Here is a 19472-nt window from a genome sequence, read left to right on the forward strand (position 1 = left end):
CATGTGTTCTTGAAAAGAAGCCAATAGTTCTATTGTTAGCCAACGGTTGGAGACCGCACTTGCGGAGAAGAAAGAACCAAATTTTGACATTCATTTCCACAAGTGTGGTCTCCAGCAGCCGGCTAATAGCAGAGCTATTGGCTTCGTTTGAGGAACATGTGGTCTCCAGACTTTTGTCTCCGACTGTACGTCTTTGAAATTACGTACTCAGCTCGCGTCGAGTCTGCGACATCGTCAGTAGCATCTGGAAAATGCGGATATTCACAAGTCAGCGCAACTTACATAGCATGTCAATGCGACTGTCAGAAAAAGTTCTAGCATAGCGGAGACGCTCCACTGTGGACGTATGCCTAAAGGACTACAGTTGCTGCACATCTGCCCAGCTGTGCTCAATTTCTTTATTGGCGCCTTCGCTCACTATACCATTACAGCCCTGAAGGATCCCTGCAGAACGCTCCAGTGGAAGAGGCCAAGAGTGTCATCAAAGGGGCCTCACGAAACAGTGGTATGCGCACGAGTGAGCCTAAGCCAGCTCCATGTCGCCATCTGTGGCTGAAGGACGTGACCCAACGAGCTGTTGGCAGAGGAAGCGACATAAAGCCATTTATGTTACGTCTGTGAGGTAAATCGCTTCGTTCCTCGGAGTGATAAAGCTATCCGCCGCTGGGAAGGATAGACCTCGTCCGTCCGGACGCAATTGCCGGAACGATCCCACCCCTGTCTTCCTTCCACCTGCCTTATCTTGGGGGGCATGGCCCCACTCGCTTATCGCGGGCGGAATGCGATTAGGAGATAAAGGACACGGCGGAAAACAAAGGACGCGACAAGACCAAGGGTTGCGTGCTTGATGGGTCGTCTCTGTCGGCAGTCTGGACTCGACAGTTATTGTTGTATGAGCCACGCCATACCGAACTCACAGACAGCTGGCTACTGGGAAGCTTACATATACGCAGCTCGATTTCAGGGAAAACCCTCGAGGCGCTCTGAAGTGTTTCAAAGGGTAATCAGTGCAGCGCAGACGCGGCGCGAACACTGCACAAGAGGGAAGCAGACGGCCACAATATTTTATCTCACAGATAGTGTTGCCTTTCAGCCTATCTTGAAGTTCGGCAGGGAATCTGTTATAAGGTATAAGTGTTCGTAACACAAGACTACTATACGATATACTTACGTATATTTACTGCATTGCGCAGTGTCAAGTAGCCTTTTTATAGCAAAAAGATAATTATGGTAATCATATTACCTTACGCAAGGACGCCACGCCTACTTGGCGCATCGCCGAGAGGGCAATTTAAAGGCAATAACCCTTCACCACTTCAAATCTTTCGTGACCCTATATGCACAATTCTATCATATCAAACTCGCAGCTTTCCAAGCCAGAGTGGTGCAGATGGCAGGAAAGCCTTTGTTCCGAGCGAATTTAAAAGCACTCACATCGCACACTCCTGCATTCTCATTCGCGAATAATATTTGTTAGAGCGATGGTCTTAGCACGGTCTACTTCAACATGGCCATTTATACAACAATAACGTCGTTTCAATAAGGGGTTCTCATGTTATGTTCTTGTTTGAATAGAGAATGTCATGCCACAATTCAGCGAGTGCTTGTTTGATTAAATTTTGTTTTCGGTTTGGCAATTAAGAAGCATTGTTACTCGGTGAGCAATTTTGTTCAGGGGGTAACAAAAACAGTTGGTGTATCTCGTTTTCGTATTTTGTTTTAATCGTGTTTTTGCAGTTAAACAAAATGTAGAATAATAATAATAATTGGTTTTTTGGGGAAAGGAAATGGCGCAGTATCTGTCTAATATATCGTTGGACACATGAACCACGCCGTATGGGAAGGGATAAAGGAGAGAGTGAAAGAAGAAAGAAAGAGGTGCCCGTAGTGGAGGGCTCCGGAATAATTTCGACCACCTGGGGATCTTTAACGTGCACTGACATCGCACAGCACACGGGCGCCTTAGCGTTTTTCCTCCATAAAAACGCAGCCGCCACGGTCGGGTTCGAACCCGGGAACTCCGGATCAGTAGTCCAGCGCCCTAAGCATTGAGCCACCGCGGCGGGTTAAACAAAATGGATGTTCACTTTCTGACGCTTACACGACTTATGCGTAATGGCAATAGCGTTGGAACAAGCTTTCATTTTCTTTAGGAACACATTGTTTGTTGACCCTGCAGGAGTTGCCGACTTCAGAAGGAAAAACATCGCAGAAACAAGCAACGAGAAAGAACAGGACAACACAAGGCGCTGCACAACGAGTTGCACAGGTGTACACTTTGGAACCCTTGTCTAAATATCATGTACAATGTGAGACCAAGTCGCCAACCTCAGGGATGCCATAGTACACTCGCATTAATACGAAATTATACCTTAGAAGAGCATGCATGGTACGTACGCACACCATTCTTTTTTATGTTTGTTAGTTTTACTAGAAAATCATACATCGAGTAGGTGATCTTGATATAAGATAGAAATATGCATTCGGTACTTCCCTTGTCGTCTGCGGCTCTTCAGCGCCGTTGCGCGCTTTGTTTTGTGTGCGTGGTATACCATTTTCGTTAAACGCGCAAGCAATTTGCAATGGTCTGGCTGAGAACGTCAAGCTCCCGAAGTCTCTATCATCTCTTGCGGGCTCCATTCTGTCTTCCCATGCAGTTGTGGAGATTAAATCTCGCCTCATTATCTTATCAGCTGCAGTGAACATGTAGCCGCCCGTGTGGGCCCCCACCACTTTCATGTACACGTTTCCACCATTCGCTTTCAGATAAGGCAATAACCGAGTGGCGTCAAAGTGGGTACGTCATGAGAGCGACGGTAGGATCACACTTTTTTACGCAGAACGATTAGCCGATTACGCGACGCGTAAAAGTCAAATGACTGTTGAGCAACTGCATGAGCAAAAAAAAAAAAATCACAAGCCCCATGTACGGACTGTGATCACAGGGACTACTTCGTTCAAAGCGAGCTTTGCAACTGTGTAAAGTTTCGAAAGTTCAATTCTAGATCGAAACAAAACAAATCAGGTGCAAGTTTAAAACCAGAGCGACGAATTTGAACTTTCGGGTGGCCTTCCGTATAAATGAGAGGGCACGGGAAGCTGACTGCATTTTTCTAGATTACTCGAAAGCATTCGACAAGGTATGTCACCGCTTTATATTTTTAAAGCTAACCCAACTGAATATTGACTACAATGTTCTGAAATGGGTTGAATACTTTCTTCTTAACCGATCGCAGTTCGTTTACGCTAACAATTTTAATTCACCTTTCAGCGAAGTTTACTCGGGCGTGCCACAAGGGTCAGTGCTTGGACCCCTTTATTTCTTATTTACATCAATGATCTCCTTTCCATTGTATCCTTTAACATTCTTTTGTTTGCTGACGACTGTGTTGTTTTCCGCGAAATAAAATCCCCCGACGATGCTAACATTCTCCAGCGTGATCTATATAAATTTCTCTTTGGAGTAATGAATGGCTAATGGAGCTTAATACTAATAAGTGCAAAATTATGAGAATATCAAGAAGTTCCAACTCTCCGTCTGTGTACTACCTAAAACACGTTGCCTTGGAAGCGGTTACTTCATATAAATAACTGGGTGTTCATATTTCTTCTGACCTTAACTGGACGCGCCATATTCAGTACATTGCTAACAAAGCTAACCGCATGTTGGGCTACGTGCGCCGTAACTTTTCCAAAACTCCATCTTATTTAAAATTATTGCTTTATAAAACACTAATACGTTCTAATCTGGAATATGCCGCAGCGATATGGGATCCGCATCATGAAAAACTGATAACTTTGCTTGAGCTGGTTCAAAATAACGCTGCTCGTTTTATCCTGTCAAACTTTAACCGTACCGCAAGTGTAACAAGCATGAAAGCTAATCTTTCTTTACCTCTTTTAGAATCCCACCGGCAGACCATTCGTTTGAGCCTTTTTCATAAACTATACCATCACCCCACGCTTCGCGATTCCCTCATTTCGTCCCCCAGATACGTGTCAAATCGCATTGATCATCGTCACAAAGTTGGCATTGAATCATGTAACACTAAAACGGCATTTCAGTCTTTCTTGCCTCGTACATCACGTGAATGGAACCGCCTCCCGCAGATATCATCGACATAATTGATAACCAGCATTTTCGTTCTGCACTAGCTAACATTGTATAACAGGAGAATTATAATACTTGTTCTGTAATATGCATTGTATCTATTTATGTATTTTTGTTTTGTAACCACTCCCCTCTTTAATGCCTTTGGCCCTGAGGGTTCAATAAATGAAATGAAATGAAATAGATGTCACGGGAGTCATTTAAATGATTTACGTGGTCATAAAGCCCAATGGTACTCTATTGTTCATGTGTGTCAAACAGTCATTTAAGCCTTCGAACATTTTGCACCCAACACGGTCCCTCAACACAACTAGCGCTCAAAATGATGTCACATTGCATGACTGCCCTTAAGTTATCGAGACTTGATCTGTAAATCATGGGAAGGCAGAAAGGTATTCATAAATGCTACTCACCTTTATGGTGTCGAAAGGATGTCCAACTATAACACCAGCACACCCTGAAAAACAAAAGATGTCAATTAAGAAAAGTTGTGTTTTACTGGGAATAATATTATACACGTTACACGTATTTACTACGCGCACTTTATTACATCGCCATTACTATCGTGTACCCAAGGTAGCACGAAAAGGTTACAGCAGTGTTACTTTCGTGTTTTAGTGAAATGTTTTTGTTTCGTTTCTTTTTATGGGGTTTAATGTCTTAAAGCTGTTCAGGCTATGAGGGACGGCTTAGTGGAGGATATACCTACACCAGCGCAGCACAGCAAAAGACACAATGAAGAAACGAGGACACACAAGCGCTCCGGATAATTCCATAATTGATAATTCAGGGCTTCGAATAATTGCGACCACCTGGGCTTCTTTCAAGGGCACTGATATTGCACAGCATACGGGCCTCTAGCATTTCGCCCCCATCGAAATGTTACCACCGTGCCTGGGATAAAACATGCGTCATTCGGGTCAGCAGCCAAGCGCCATAACCACTGAGCCACCGCGGCGGCTTCAATCATCATCATCATCAGCCTCACTACATTACTGCAGGGAAAAGGCCTCTCCCATATCTCTCCAATTAACCCTGTCCTTTGCCAGCTGCATCCACCCTTTGCCGGCAAACTTCTTAATCTCATCCGCCCACCTAACCTTCTGCCGCCCCCTGCTACGCTTACTTTCTCTTGGAATCCACTCCGTTACCCTTAAGGACCAGCGATTATTTTGCCTTCGCATTACATGCCCTGCCCAAACCAATTTCTTCCTCTTGATTCCGACTAGGATGTCATTAACCCGTGTTTGTTCCCTCACCCACTCTGGCCGCTTCCGTTCTCTTAACGTTACACCTGTCATGTCTCTATCCATAGCTCGCTGCGTTGGCCTTAACTTAAGCTGAACCCTTTTCGTTACCTCCACTTTTTTGCCCCATAGGTGAGTACGGTAAGATACAGCTGTTGCACACTTTTGTTTTCAGGGATATTGGTAAATTGCCATTCATGATCTGAGAGAACCTGCCATATGCGCTCCACCCCATTCTTATCCTTCTAGTTATTCGCTCTCATGACCTGGATCAGCTGTCACTAACTTTCCTATGTAGACGTATTGATTTACCACTTCCAGCACCTTGCTCCCAATTGTGAACTACTGTTCTCTTGCTAAACTGTTGAACATTACTTTGGTTTTCTGCATGTTAATTTTTAGACCCACCATTCTCCTTTTTCTGTCATTGATCATTGAACTCATTGATAATATACTGCAGTTCTCCTCCTTAGTGACTCGGCAAGGCAATGTCGTCAGTGAATCGCAGAATATTTAGGTATTATCCATTAACTTTTGTCCCCAACTGTTCCCAATTCAGGGAATACCTCCTGTAAACAGACGGTGAAAAGCATTGGCGAGATCGTATCTCCTTGACTGACACCCTTCCTTATTGGAATTTAATTGTTGACATTATGGGGGGGGGGGGGGGGGGTATGGTAGCTGTGCCGTTGCTATATATATTTTTTGCAGTATTTTGACGTAAGGCTCTTCTACACCCTGATTCCGCATGGCTGTATGACTGTTAAGGTTTCCATTGAGACGAATGCTTTTTCGTAATGAATGAAGCCTTTGTATAGCGGTTGGTTATATTCTGCGGATTTCTCTGTCACCTGATTGATAGAGTGAATATGCTCAATTGTGGAATACCCTTTACGAAATCCTGCCTGATCATTTGATTGATTAAAGTCTAAGGTTTTCCTTACCCTACTAGCGATTACCTTAGTAAATACCTTGTAGGCAACGGCTAGTAAGCTGATTGGTGTGCAATTTTGCAAGTCCTTGGCGTTTCCTTTCTTATGAGATAAGATATTATGTGCATTCTTCCAAGCTTCTGGTAGGGTCGAAGTCATAAGGCATTGCGTATACAGGGTGGCTAGTTTTGTAGCGATAGCCACATTACGGTAGCATTTCGAGCCGTCAGCGTGGCGGCGCCGCCACGCTGTCACGTAATTGGTCACGTGGTGCGGAGCAGCTGCCGGCGGCGCGGCGCCGTGGCTGATCACGCGGTTCGCCACGTGGTCGGTCACGTGACCAAGTTCCACTCGGCCAGCTGTAGCTCTCGCGTCCCTCCAGGTTTAACCAAAGCTAAACCAACGCCAATTTTTTCTAGCACAATCACCCCTCCGTCCTTCAACACATATTCTGCTACCTGATCCTCACCAGCTGCTTTTCCCCTTTGGATTGCTCCTAAGGCTTTCTTTATTTCATCTTTCAGCTTTAATGCATTGGTCGTAATATCCAGTTTTTTTCACATATAAATGTTGGAATAACCTTGCCTGATCCTTCATCAAGATTTCTTCTAAAGTAGTGTTAGTTGAAGAACATATTTACTGAAAGAACAGTGCGAAGATAATCAGGACAAAATACTTGAAATATATTTGTACTATTATATTACAGTCATAATATAAGCATTGTAATAACATTTAGAACATAATATTAGTAGGATGCTTAGGTTTAGCATTGAGTGAATGTTTACGGCACAACAGATACTGATATTCATTAGTTTTTCACATTGTTACAGCATTGATAACAGAGCATTAGCATGCTCACGTTGAATATTGAACTCTTGTTTCTGATAGAACTTACACTATCATTTGTTAATATTTATCTCGAAAATGTTATTTTAATGTAACGTGCACTTTGGTTGCAACTTAAACAAGAAATGTATAACATATTCATGTTCTGTGCTACGTGCGACATTTATATATTGTCTGTTGCTGGAGGAAAGCCTATCTCGATCTTCTCCAACTGCCGACATCTCCATGTCAGCCTTAACTATTCGCAAAGCTGGTTTAGAATCGGTCTTCTCACGATGTCGTTCGCTGAGCCAAAACACACTGCCTTAGCCTGTTTTGGTTCCGGTTATTTCTGCGTAGCGCTGTTGTTTCATAAGGCGGTGTGGAGGATAGTTCAACAAGCTCGATCGTAGCTCCTTGTATTTCGTGCTAGTAAATGCGGGACATGTAAGACAGGTCGACCGTTTTTTTTCTCTACCTTGTACTCCTAGAATATCTGTTCGAGCATAACCGACTGTAAACTCTTTCGAATGTTTTTGCAATCGCCAATCATGGCTTTAAGAAAACTAAATAAAGGAAATCGCACTTGCTCAGAGTAAGTAAGGCCAAAGTAGTAACATGATTCGTAAATATAGACGCCGAACTGCGCGTGCAATTTCTACAACAATTCCTTCCACCATGTTTCCACTAAAGTCTCTGTTGTTGTTGTTGCGTGAGAAGCGATGGCACATACCCATGGTGGTGGACTAGCCAGGGTTTGATGCAGATACAAACAAGAGAAAAAGTCATCCAAGCTTATCTCAAGCGGCCCATAAATAAAAACTGAGGAATCTGGAAAAACGTATAACGAATTCTGAAGCGTACGCAAAAGAGGCTCCCTCTTCTTCGTCTTCGCCTACTAATTCTTCCTCTTCGTCTTTGACATTTAGAGCGATAGCTCTACATCTATAGGTGCAAAACACAGTTTCTCTTAGCTTTGCGCTTTTTACCTTGAAGCTTGAACTAGGTCAGACCAGGCACACACACACCCTAGGCTAACAACGCATGACTTTGTGACTTGCTGCGTAAAGCCATGATATGCCTCTATGGTACGGTCGTGGCTGATGACCAGCAACCACGTGACCGATGACCAGTAGTCCCCTGACCGTTGACCTTGAACTTTAGAGCTGAGATTTTTATCGCCTGATATGACGTCATGCGATGCCGTAGCAATGACGTCGCACCATTCTCCGCGATAAATACCGCTGACTTTGCTTTCGCTCGCCTACTAGGCTCAGCCGGGTTGAACCTCAGCCAACTTTTTTTTAAGAGGACGAGCATAATGCAGATAGCCTACCCTCAGTCTTGACAGCCCCATATATTATAAAGTGTACGCATCACGTAGCTGAGGGCATAGTAAGCGCATTAGAGACATGCGCGCTCTCTATTGTTGCTTAGGTCATAGTTTATTGTTTCTGGCGATTTAACGTCCCAAAGCGACTCAGGCTATGAGGGACGCCGTAGTGGAAGGCTCCGGAAATTTCGACCACCTGGGGTTCTTTAACGTCCACTGACCTCGCACAGTACACCGGGCCTCTAGAATTTCGCCTGCATAGAAATTTGACCGCTGCGGCCGGGATCGAACCCGCGTATTTCGGGTCAGAAGCCGAGCGCCATAACCACTGAGCCACCGCGGCGATTGTTGCTTAAGTAAGACCAGTACTAGTCCAAAAGTAGTTGTCCAACAAAGCAATCGTTGTCCAACACTTTGGAGTGCTTTCACTGTTGCGTATTAAAAAAAAAGACATTGTTTATGTGGATAAGTGACAATGATTTATCGTCTGGGGTCAGTACTCAATTCCTATCCCTGGTGTACCGTGCAGATGAACAACGGTCAACAAAAAAAAAAAACGGAGTTTTCTATTTCGACGCACTATCACGCGTACGCTGTTCCGACGAGAAACTCTTCCAAACGCCTCTTTGTTGTTTTGTGGATATAACACCTGGTAATAGGCAGCCGCATTATGAAGTCTATCGCCGTCACAGCTGCGAAAACATTCGAGAACCAGTCGCGATAAGCGTCAGGGCAGTGACAGATACTCATTCTGTATACTGCAGCTCATGAAAAATAATATTCATGAGCGCATCCTGCAGCACGTAACTGCCGCGGTGGCTCGGAGGGTGCGGCATTCCGCGACTGAGTACCGAGTCACAGGTTCGATTCCTGGTACGCTGGCAGCGCACAGAGCAAAATTGAAAAACAGTTGAAGTATCTCCTCGCCCAAATTAAGTGGCAGCATGAAACGCTTTTAGGAACAGCGTTGCAGATTGTCTAATACGGATAATAGATGCTGCAAAGCCGCACTCTCTGAGTCCATTTAGAAAAGGTTTTGTGCGATTTTTTACGGCGGCGTTCTTTGGATTTCCTTCTTTGTCGTTTGCAATGCATTCGACCGCATTCCTGCGTCTGTCTGTGGCCGCTTGAAGCCTCCGTTGCTGAACAGTCGAGCGATTCTGTTCTTTGGCGTCAAGATAGCGTTGCACCTCCGTTTTTTTGGAGACACCTGATGGCTTTCGAATGATTAGCCCTCATCAACCGGTGCAGTATCACTGTCGCCGGATACGTGGACGCCTACGAGGACCATGACAGAAATGAAAATGACCGATGACGTAGTTTACGACTTAAGACTTTCTCCTCTTTGTGAATGCGGCACGCGTCTCCACCGCTGCTTCCGCGTAGTTACTGTTAGCGCCGTTAAAGCATCGTCCCATGCCCATCACTGCGACGAACCAGATTCGTGGCACGGTCTACGTACAAAGGGATATTCTGGCTACCGAATCTCTGGAGAGTGCGGGTCATGTGGGTCTGAGTCATAAACACTCTGGTTCTCTCAACGATGGTCGAGAGGTCGAATACGTCAGTCGAGCCAGATATAGATGGGGTATTGGACCATCATGGGCTCGAATTGAACTTTGAGCACTTTGAGGTTTTTTTGTCTCGAATTCCACTACCTGTCGGAAGGAAATTCTGAACAGTTTAGAAATTTTCGCCTTCACTTTCCGTTTTTTCAAGTGTGATTTATGCACGGTTTCTTACTGAGGTTTTTCAAGACCGGAAGATAAAAGCATTTCTGCTGAAACCCTCATGCACTAATCTTGTGGTACATGCCGAAGAACGCATTTTTGCGAAACCAGCCGGAAGCACTTTCTTTGAGGCGTGTATTCTAGCCGTCTTTTGGTTTTGTCTGGTTTAAGGGCGTTTAAATTACCAAAGCTGCTTGGGCTATGAGGGACGCCACAGTGCAGGGCTCCGGAAATTTCCACCTTACGAGATTGTTTGCCGTGCGCTGACATCGCACAGTACACGGGTCTTTAGAATTTCGCCTCCGTCGAAATTTGACCCACCGCGGCGAGGATCGAACCCGCGTCTTTCTGGTCAGCAGCCGAGCGCCATAACCACTGAGCCACCGCGGCGGCCCTCTTTTGGCTTGGACGCGCTACGATGCGTTATTCATGATATTTATTTCTAGAATGATTTAACATTACACCACAGAATGGCAAATACCAAGTGTTGAGTGTTTCTCGCGTAAATACCAAGTGAAAGCAAATACTTGCGGTTCGGCCAAGTACACATAGCTTCCGCATAATTCATTAACCCCTTGTCGATAAACTAAGGTTAATTGATTTCGCGCGCCAACTTGCCAACTTGCGCCAACTTGCGTCAGCTTTCCAATATGTTTTCCCGGTACTCTAATCTTTGCTAAACCACCACAGTGGCACAGCTTTTGCTTCTGCAGGCAGTACCGGCATTCGAAAATGAAGAAATTCCTCTCGCTTTTCCCGCGTTTTCTCGTGCTCCTGTAGTCTTACATTTCGTGTACGACATTTTGGCCGACGTAAGCCTGTCCACAACAAGTACGTTGCTGTATATGACGTCAGCGGTGCACTCGACAGTGGCTTGTACATTTTCGCGACAATTTCCGTTCAAATTTTCACTCGCGAGTAAGCGCTTGTGTTGTGTCACTGCCTCCCTTGTCTTCGCCTTTTCGGCGCATTATAACCATGTGCAAGTGCAGAGTCCACCAATTGGCAATTGGAGGAGTTTTCGAATAAAGCAATAAATGTTTTTCAACTCGGCTCCACCTTGTGAACGCTTTAGTTCAAGGACGCTTAGAAATCTTGAAATCGCTGCAAGAAAAAGTAAACTGGTACAGTCGACCCATATGTGAAACGGAGCGCGTGAATTGGGGACAGTTGCTTCCGAGCGCGTTCTAGCAGTGTAACCGCATGCAGTCAGCGAAGTTCCGGTGGAGCCATCATGCAGTTTGATCCATGCTGGCCTCACAGCCGGCATGGGCGAATCCTGGCAGCTTCCACCAGCGTCGGTAGCGGCGGCTTTTAATGCTTCATGCAATGATTTATCGCTGGTATGCATCAGGCCGAAAGAGTTCGTGTGTGGCTGCCCGCGCTTTCTGCGACGGCAAGACTGCAATCATTGTCACATAGTGCGTAGTTCGCCCGCCGCGGTTCGCGCTTTGCTTCGCGGTGATTGTTCGACCACTGAATCATGGCGTGCTAGGGATAAATTCTTCAATGAAGCATTGCAAGCGCCCCTTGCGAGCACTGATGGAAGCAGCTTGGCTTCGCCTGCGCCGACGAACCCTGGCTGCTTCGATGCACTTACGTTTCTAGAGCCCGCTAAGAAGCAATTTATCAACCGGTCGCATGGTCCGTTGTATTTTTGTAGCACCTGTATATTACAGGTCGCTAGAATAGCCAACTCCTGTAACCCAGCCGCACTAGTGTCTGCAATTTTTTTCAAGAGAGAATCTTGTGACCTGCTTCGAACTACTTCCATTGAGGGCAGACATGGAGCCGTGGAACAAAACGATCTTAGCGATAAGGAAAAGGGAACCACAGCAGAGAGCGGCAAATAACGGCCGCGCTAAGTGGATTGCGCACGTGATGGGTAAACTGTTTGCATTGTTGCCGGTGCGATGCGTTATCGTTCCTTCGTTGTTTTTCGAGTGAATCCGTGCAGTTATCGGTGCTTACTTGCTGAGCTGTTTACCACCTGTCGCTAGAAGCATCTCGAAAACTGGCCTAAGCACCAACAGCTGTCGGTAAAACATTGTCCTTAATAATTTTCCGGTGAAGTAAAATCCTATTAGTCTTTTCAGTAGACCGATGTTTGCCCGGTTGCAAAACACATATTAAATGCCGAGAAATTTAAGTTTGTAAAGATTGAGCCTTTTTAAAAAGGACTCTGTGATCACTGTCCGCAAATGAAAGATGTTGTGGGCAGGCCTCGGAGATTCGCACAGAGAAAAAGACGGTACTGCCGTCATCGTCGATTACTTGAGAATAAGAGCGGTTCGTCGCCACACGTGTTTCATTTTATAGACTTTTCTGCTTAATAAAAACTTCGTTTTAGTGACAGTAGGCACTTTGTCATTAGAACGCGGAGGCCAGGCCAATATCAATTTTTCGTCACATTACCTGTAAAAAGCACCGACTGTCTCTGGTAGGAGCGGCGCGATCTAGGAGGAATCCGTGACTGCCTAAAAAATTGGTCTGATGAAGTGTGCGCATACTTATTTAGAGCCTTGAAGGAGGGAAATGGACGGAAGAAGGAAATTCATTGCCAATGCTAGCATTTCCCTACATGAAAGGTTTCGCAGTGTAAAGTCATGTCGAAGGAGTTGCGTTTTGAAGAAGAAAAGTTATGCTCAAGTTTGTGCTCTTCATGGTTTAAAAGTGGCGAATGAATTTGAGCCTCTCCAATCTTTGCTTACACGAACCTTTTCAGTCTCCAGAGTTTTGTTCCAGAGCAGTATTAGCGCTGAGAACATACTACTTGCGTAGCATGGAATGTATAAAGCGTAGCGTCTCGAAGCATAAACAAAGCTATAAGGGACTTGGTTTTTTTTTCAGTCACTTGGGCTCATTAGCGTGTTTTGCACACAACACTGTCGTTGTGTGTTTCAACCTCATGTAATTGTGACCGCCACGAACAGCATCTGATCACGCGCTAGCGCATTCTGACGTGTCTAGACCTTCAAAGCTATTGCATCGGGTAGTTCTTGACTGGAGCTGTTTTCTTATTTTTTTCTAGTAGTGCGAAACTTCCGGTTTCATCCATTGTTAGCTTACTTTTTTCATCACTATTTCCGAAAAATTTTGTTACCAACTCAACTTCCTCGTTGTTTGGAGGCATCTGATCAGATTAGAGAGGATGAGTAAATTGGGAGCCGAAAGCAGCGTTATCACCGCAAATAATGTCTCCACTCGGTCGACCAGGCGGCTTTACTGCCATTCCCACCTCCTCTAGAACGAGTCTAAAGCATGAAAACAATAATGCGAAGGTAGACACCGGTTCTCGGCTCCTGATCCGAAAGACGCGGGTTCGATGCCGGCCGCGGCGGCCTCATTTCGATGGAGGCGAAATGTTAGAAGCCCGTGTACAATGCGATGTCGGAGCACGTTAAAGGCCCCCATGTGGTCGAAATTATCCGGAGCTCTTCACTAAGGCATTCCTCATAGCCTAATGTCGATTCTGGCTGTTAAACCCCAGAAATCATAAACATAACCATTAATGTAAAGATGTGAAGTTGCCTTGTTGCAACACGACGCTATTCACCGCCTATACCGCCTATCCCATGTATTCGAAAAACCATCGACAGCAGTTAAAGATATTGCAATTTTTTTTCTCTTAGTGAAATAGTGTCGAAACATTTTAAAGCAAGCGCTGTGTTAACTTGCAAGCAATGAATAATGCCCCAGTAAACGTGGCGGGCATGCTTTTTATGTTCAGAGTGGTTCTCTTGATCATTTACCGCCCTCTCAGGTAAACCCTAGAAGTGAGACAAACTTCGCTCTCCATAGTAGCTAAAGCTTTCCCGCTCATAGTGTTCATTCCTATATATATATAATTTTACTGGTAAGAAGAGTAGCTATCTTAGTTTAGGCATAAATACTTATGAAATCCGCGCATCAATTCATTTTTCAAACAACGAGCGGAAATTGTCATAGTACGCCTTAGACAATTCTTCACAAATCAAAACTGCGAACCTGAGTAACGGTGTTGCATGTTTCCTAATTCGACCAATACTCAGATTTTTCTACTCTTGATTGGCAAAGTTTCAAAGTATTGCTTCGTACTTTTGCGGCCCAAACTATAACCGCGTTACTACCGCTTAGCAACAAAGCAAGGGGGATTAGTTTAGTCTGAATATTTCATTCAGGCAGAAAAGAAAACAATGAGGTCTTGCATAAAGGATTGAGGTTTTTTGGGGGTTTATTATCGAGACTGGAATATTTCTGCTCTAGCCTGAAACAACATCATGCGCCTCGAATATTTCCGCTACAAAATTGCGCGTCAGAAGACTGCCCTAAAGCGATGCGCCTCCACATAGCGATAAGACAGGAGCCTGAACAAGATAAGCATTGAATATTTCAGCTGTGGTCCTGGCGTCCCGGTAGATAAGGAGTGGACTCCTTCTGTGGTTCAAACAAAGAAAATACAAGGGGTTATCTATTGTTATCAGTCGCAGCAGCGATAAATCGGCGATTAGAAGCGTCTGAGCAGACAGGAACGCAGCGATTACGGCGGCGGCGGAAAGAAACTGAAGCACATTTGAACCTGTGGACTCTGTGGCTTCCTTAGTCTATCGAGTGCATTGTTACAGGGTTATTAAGGACACACTGGAAGCACTGAAAAAGCGGATTTTATAAGTTAGAAAACATCCCGAGCGGAAATAAGAGAATCGCCGCCCAAACTCATCTTTGCAAGAAAATTTCGATGACATAGTGACTTTATTTCCCAATCTGTTAGATAAGACCGCATTTTTATCAACTTATACAGTCGCACGCCACGCAGTTCATGCGCTGTCGACATTTCTATCAACGTCACTGCGGTCCTGATTACAGCTCTGGCTTTAATAAATTTCTTGTCATTATACAGGCACTGATGACGACGTACAATGCAACAGTAACGGCGTATTTCTCAATATATATCTAGTTTAACTTGAAATTCAAGTACTGCTTCAACAGCGATTGACGGGGACGGCCGAAAGAAAAATTATTTTTTTTAAGGGGGGGGGGGTGGGGGGGGGTTGCGGAAGGAAATGGCGCAGTATTTGTCTCACATACCGGCGGACACCTGAACCGCGTCTTAAGGGAAGGGATCAAGGTGGGCCTAAGAGAAGAAAGGAAAAAAGTGGTGCCGTAGTGGAGGTCTCCGGAATAATTTCGACCACCTGGAGATTTTTAACGTGCACTGACATCGCACACCACACCTTGAAGCGTTTTAGTACATGTGGACTCTACGGCTTCCTTAGTATATTGAAAACATTGTGTCTGTCCTCAGTATCGAGCGACACTGAAGACACACAGCAGAAACTACTTTCACTGGAAAAGCGGCGTTTATAAGCAAGAAAACGTCACACACGAAATTAAAAGCATCACCGCTAAAGCCCATTTTCATAAGGAAAATGCGATGACGTAAGTCGTTGCGCGGCAATATTTCCATCAACTTACAAGCACACAGCACGCAGGCCACAACACTGTCGACGCTGTTATCAACGTCACGAATTTGAAGTGAGCCGCGCAAAAAATTCTAAATTTCTAATTTCTCAATAAATGCGACTGCTTCTTTTTAGCGAACGTCAGCACAACTACAAGGAGGCCGATAATTGAATTTTCTTCAAAACTAAAGCCTGGCGAAGGTGTCGTCAGTGGACCTTGACGAAGTTATGAAGTTAGTTATGAAAAGTAACAGTTAAGGCTTCACTGCAAAGTTATTACCTTATGGAGACTGCGGTATGAGATAGTTGCTCCCGGCAAAATAACATCGCCGCCGCGACGCGCGCAGTGTGTTGTAACAAGGAATCTGGGGTCACTTAACTCTTCGAATCTGATGTCTTTTACAAACGACACGGATAAAAACAATTATAAATCACAATATTAACGCTCAAAAGAAGAAATTTAAACAGGAACTGAGCCAGCTACCAAGAGATCTCTATAAGCATATATGCATCACCGTCTCCGTCTTCGTGATGGAGGAAGGAATGCTATCCGAGCTGCCCTCGCTATCCGAGCTGCAGGCCGAAAAGTGTGCCGGAAGTCATGCGTTTTCCCAAGGACTGCTGGGAGTCTTTGGCCGACGGCGCTGCCAATAGCAACGCTAGGCGCAATGGCGTCGTCTGCTGCATTGTGTGCGGCGCATGCGCAAGCGCTTTGAGCACTTTGAGACTGCCACCAAGTAGAGGGCGAGCAGAGGGGGGAGCCTTCGCGCCCGTCTTCAAAAAATGTGACGTCACCGCCTCTCCTTAGTTCTTCCCTTTCTCCATGGTCTTCGTCATCGCAAAACCGAAAGTAAGCAAACAAGATGGCGGCATGTGAAAGCGGTGGAAGAAATGGTAAGCGCATCTATTGTAATTTTCCCCCATTACCTAAGAGTATGTGCACCATTGAAATTTTTTATATTGTTTCTGTATACTCACGGCCCTGACAGTTGCGGAAAGTTTCCTCTGCTGCTAATACATTTGTGCCGCGCACTGCGATGCACTTATGTGTCTTAATATAGGACACCAGGGCTCAACGTTTATAAACGCTTGGCGTGTATTGCATGTAGAGGCATAACATTTTTGTTTGTAACGCCCAATTTTTCTCGTTTTTTTATTGGAAAAGCTAGAATTCAAAACGTATTATTTTATTTGACTACAAAGGGGACTCCATCAGGACACCCGTATCTCGACGATGGAGATGTCATGACGAAGACCAAGACGAAATATCTCGATGGAGTAAGACAGACCATCTCACAGTTACCGATTTCACACCAACCCTTGATCCGCTCTGCTGTGGTTTTACACAAATATTTATTCTCTCTCTTTTCTTAATTTAAATATCTAAATCTGCATACCTTTATTACTCTTCGTTTTTTGTTTTTTAAAAATCTGAATATCTGAAAGTTACCACCTGTGTCAATGACGATCGACTGAAAATCCATCGTCATCGCATAATAATAATGATAAGCGCATCAATAATCTTTATCGGCGAGTCCCTCTAGAGGTGGGTTATTTGTAGCTGATGTAAATGGTCCTGATATAGTCTGGAGAGGAGTGCAACTAGAATTAAAGCTAACGCGATATCGTAGGCTATGTGGAGCCTACAGTTCTTGTTGATGCGTCTTGTGCAACAGCAGCACTGAACGCTTGGTTTACTTGTTTTCATGGACAATACGAAAAGAGCCAACTCGACCATATCCCTGACAGGACGAAAGACAGACAGCAATAATTTCCCAGCAAACCGATTGTAAAGAACAGCTCAGTTTGGCTCTACATGACAACTTAAACTAACTATCCGTACTGCAACAATGCATGCAATAGCAGTGAGATAATTATGTGAGCCTAACCTCAGTCACACTGCAGCCGCTGACCCAATCTAAGCACCGCTGTTTTGGTGGACTTGCGGACATTTTTTTCCTTTCTTTCATTGTTAATAGAGCAGTAACATAACGCAACAAGTTTAAAGGCGATACAATTGTCCACCTTTAGTAGCTCGAGGCCAATCCATGAAACGTAATCCTCTGCGCGGCGTAGAGCTGACAAGTGCATTTATTATTTATTTATTTATTGTACCCTCAGGGCCCGAAGGCATTACAGAGGGGAGTGGGAATACATAAAAATTCAGCCTAAACAGCAACAACAATAGGGAAAACAAAAATAAACCAGGAATACATAAAAAGTGAAAACACAGGAAAGCAATAAGATTAGAATGCAGTGGGGATATATTAAAACAGTGTGTAGACAGTAAAAAGGCAATTTTTATACAGTAATAAACGACACATACTCAGAAAGAAACATTAAGGACTTTACGAAATGCATTGTTATCGGAAATACCTGCGATGTCGTGGGGGAGGTGATTCCAGCTGACACAAGTTCGGGGTATGAATGAATCATGAAAACATTTGGTGTGACAAGATGGGATTCCAACTTTATGACGGTGATCAACGCGTGCTGATATGTAACATGGTCTAGACAGTAACTTAGGATTGAGAAAGCTGTTGTGGTAAATTTTATGAAAGAGACACAATGATAAGCGCATCAATAATCTAATGAAGCCAAACGGCGCAGTTCAGCTGGTGTGGCCATTCGAAAATCAGACTTTGTGCAATATTAAACATGGATGATGGTAAGAAAATTTAAACGCCTACATCGTTCCACAGAGGTTACTGACTGGAAAGAGTTAGAGGTTGGGCTAGTTGGATTTGTCTCTGTTCTCTGTGTCCCTGTCGTGGTTGCGCCAAAAATATGTATAATTTGTACTGACAGGAACCTTTGGTATATTGGTGCGAAAGCAGTATTCTAGACGTACCAACAGCGAGAAGAATCTTGTCGTGTGCTCTCTTTTGTGCACTTGTGCATGATTCTTGCTCGTGGTTCGACAATATTCTTGTCGAACAACGAGCAAGAACCTTGTCTTGTGCTCCAAACTAACCCTAGCTTAATCGAGTTACTCGGGTAAGCTCGGGTGAGTTTGGAGGAGCGTACGTCGCGCAGGCTGAAGCCAATGGGAGGCAGGCACCAGTTAAATTAATGATTGATTACGCGATGTTGCTCGGGAAGAGAAAAATGGGTTGCACAATCTCTACCGGTGGCTCTGATAGAAACTGCCATCTGCCAGTGCAGTGGCGCGTCGCTTAACCGCTGCACCACTGCGCTGGTAGTGGTGTGAGGACTCGCTGCGATCTATGAATGTGGAGTAGAGAATGGCGAATTCTGCATATATGGGCAACAACCCACTAAAGCCCTTAAGGCGGAGCTTAAGTGTCGCCTGTTTTCGCACGTGTACTCTGCCGAACAACGTTAAACCGCTGCCACTTTTTTCATGTGGTCATACTCCTCTTTGAGGCGAGCACAGTGCGCGCACGTTTAGACGAATTTATGGCTAGAGCCTTATTCCCGTCCGCAAAATGTGAGCAAACTCTGTGCTATACGCCGCACAATTACTATATCCTTCCTCAAATTTCGGCCTACAGCCGGCTTCAAATTTATTTCCCCAGACACTCGAGCTGTTAAAAGATGCCTCAAAATGGACAACCTCAAGCCCTTCGAGAACTGCCTGAGATGGGGCGGTCACACCGAGAAGTGAAGAGTGTAGTCAATAGTGAAATTGTCGATTTCAAGCTTAGAGTGTGAAGAGTTTCCGCCTCTATTCTTTCTGCTTTGGCTTCTCTCGCATATGGCGACATAAACAATTCTGGACAGAAGCATTTTTCAGCATGAAACAGTTTATGAACGCAATTTTTCGATATAGCGTAAGGTTTCAGTATAACAGTCAATATATATGCGCAGACCACCCGACGGCGGTCTTGCA

The 19472-nt window shown here is 44.7% G+C and overlaps 1 protein-coding gene across 1 annotated transcript in view; it reads right to left on the reverse strand.

Moving 5' to 3' along the window:
* LOC144132837 (mitochondrial basic amino acids transporter-like) overlaps positions 1-19472 on the reverse strand; it is a 40458-nt gene that overhangs the window by 6608 nt on the left and 14378 nt on the right. The window contains exon 2 of the mRNA XM_077665520.1: positions 4525-4568. Within this exon, the coding sequence (XP_077521646.1) occupies positions 4525-4568 (44 nt within the window). The remainder of the gene's footprint in view (positions 1-4524; positions 4569-19472) is intronic.

This window comes from Amblyomma americanum, chromosome 5 (genome assembly GCF_052857255.1).
Source record: "Amblyomma americanum isolate KBUSLIRL-KWMA chromosome 5, ASM5285725v1, whole genome shotgun sequence".
NCBI lineage: Eukaryota > Metazoa > Arthropoda > Arachnida > Ixodida > Ixodidae > Amblyomma > Amblyomma americanum.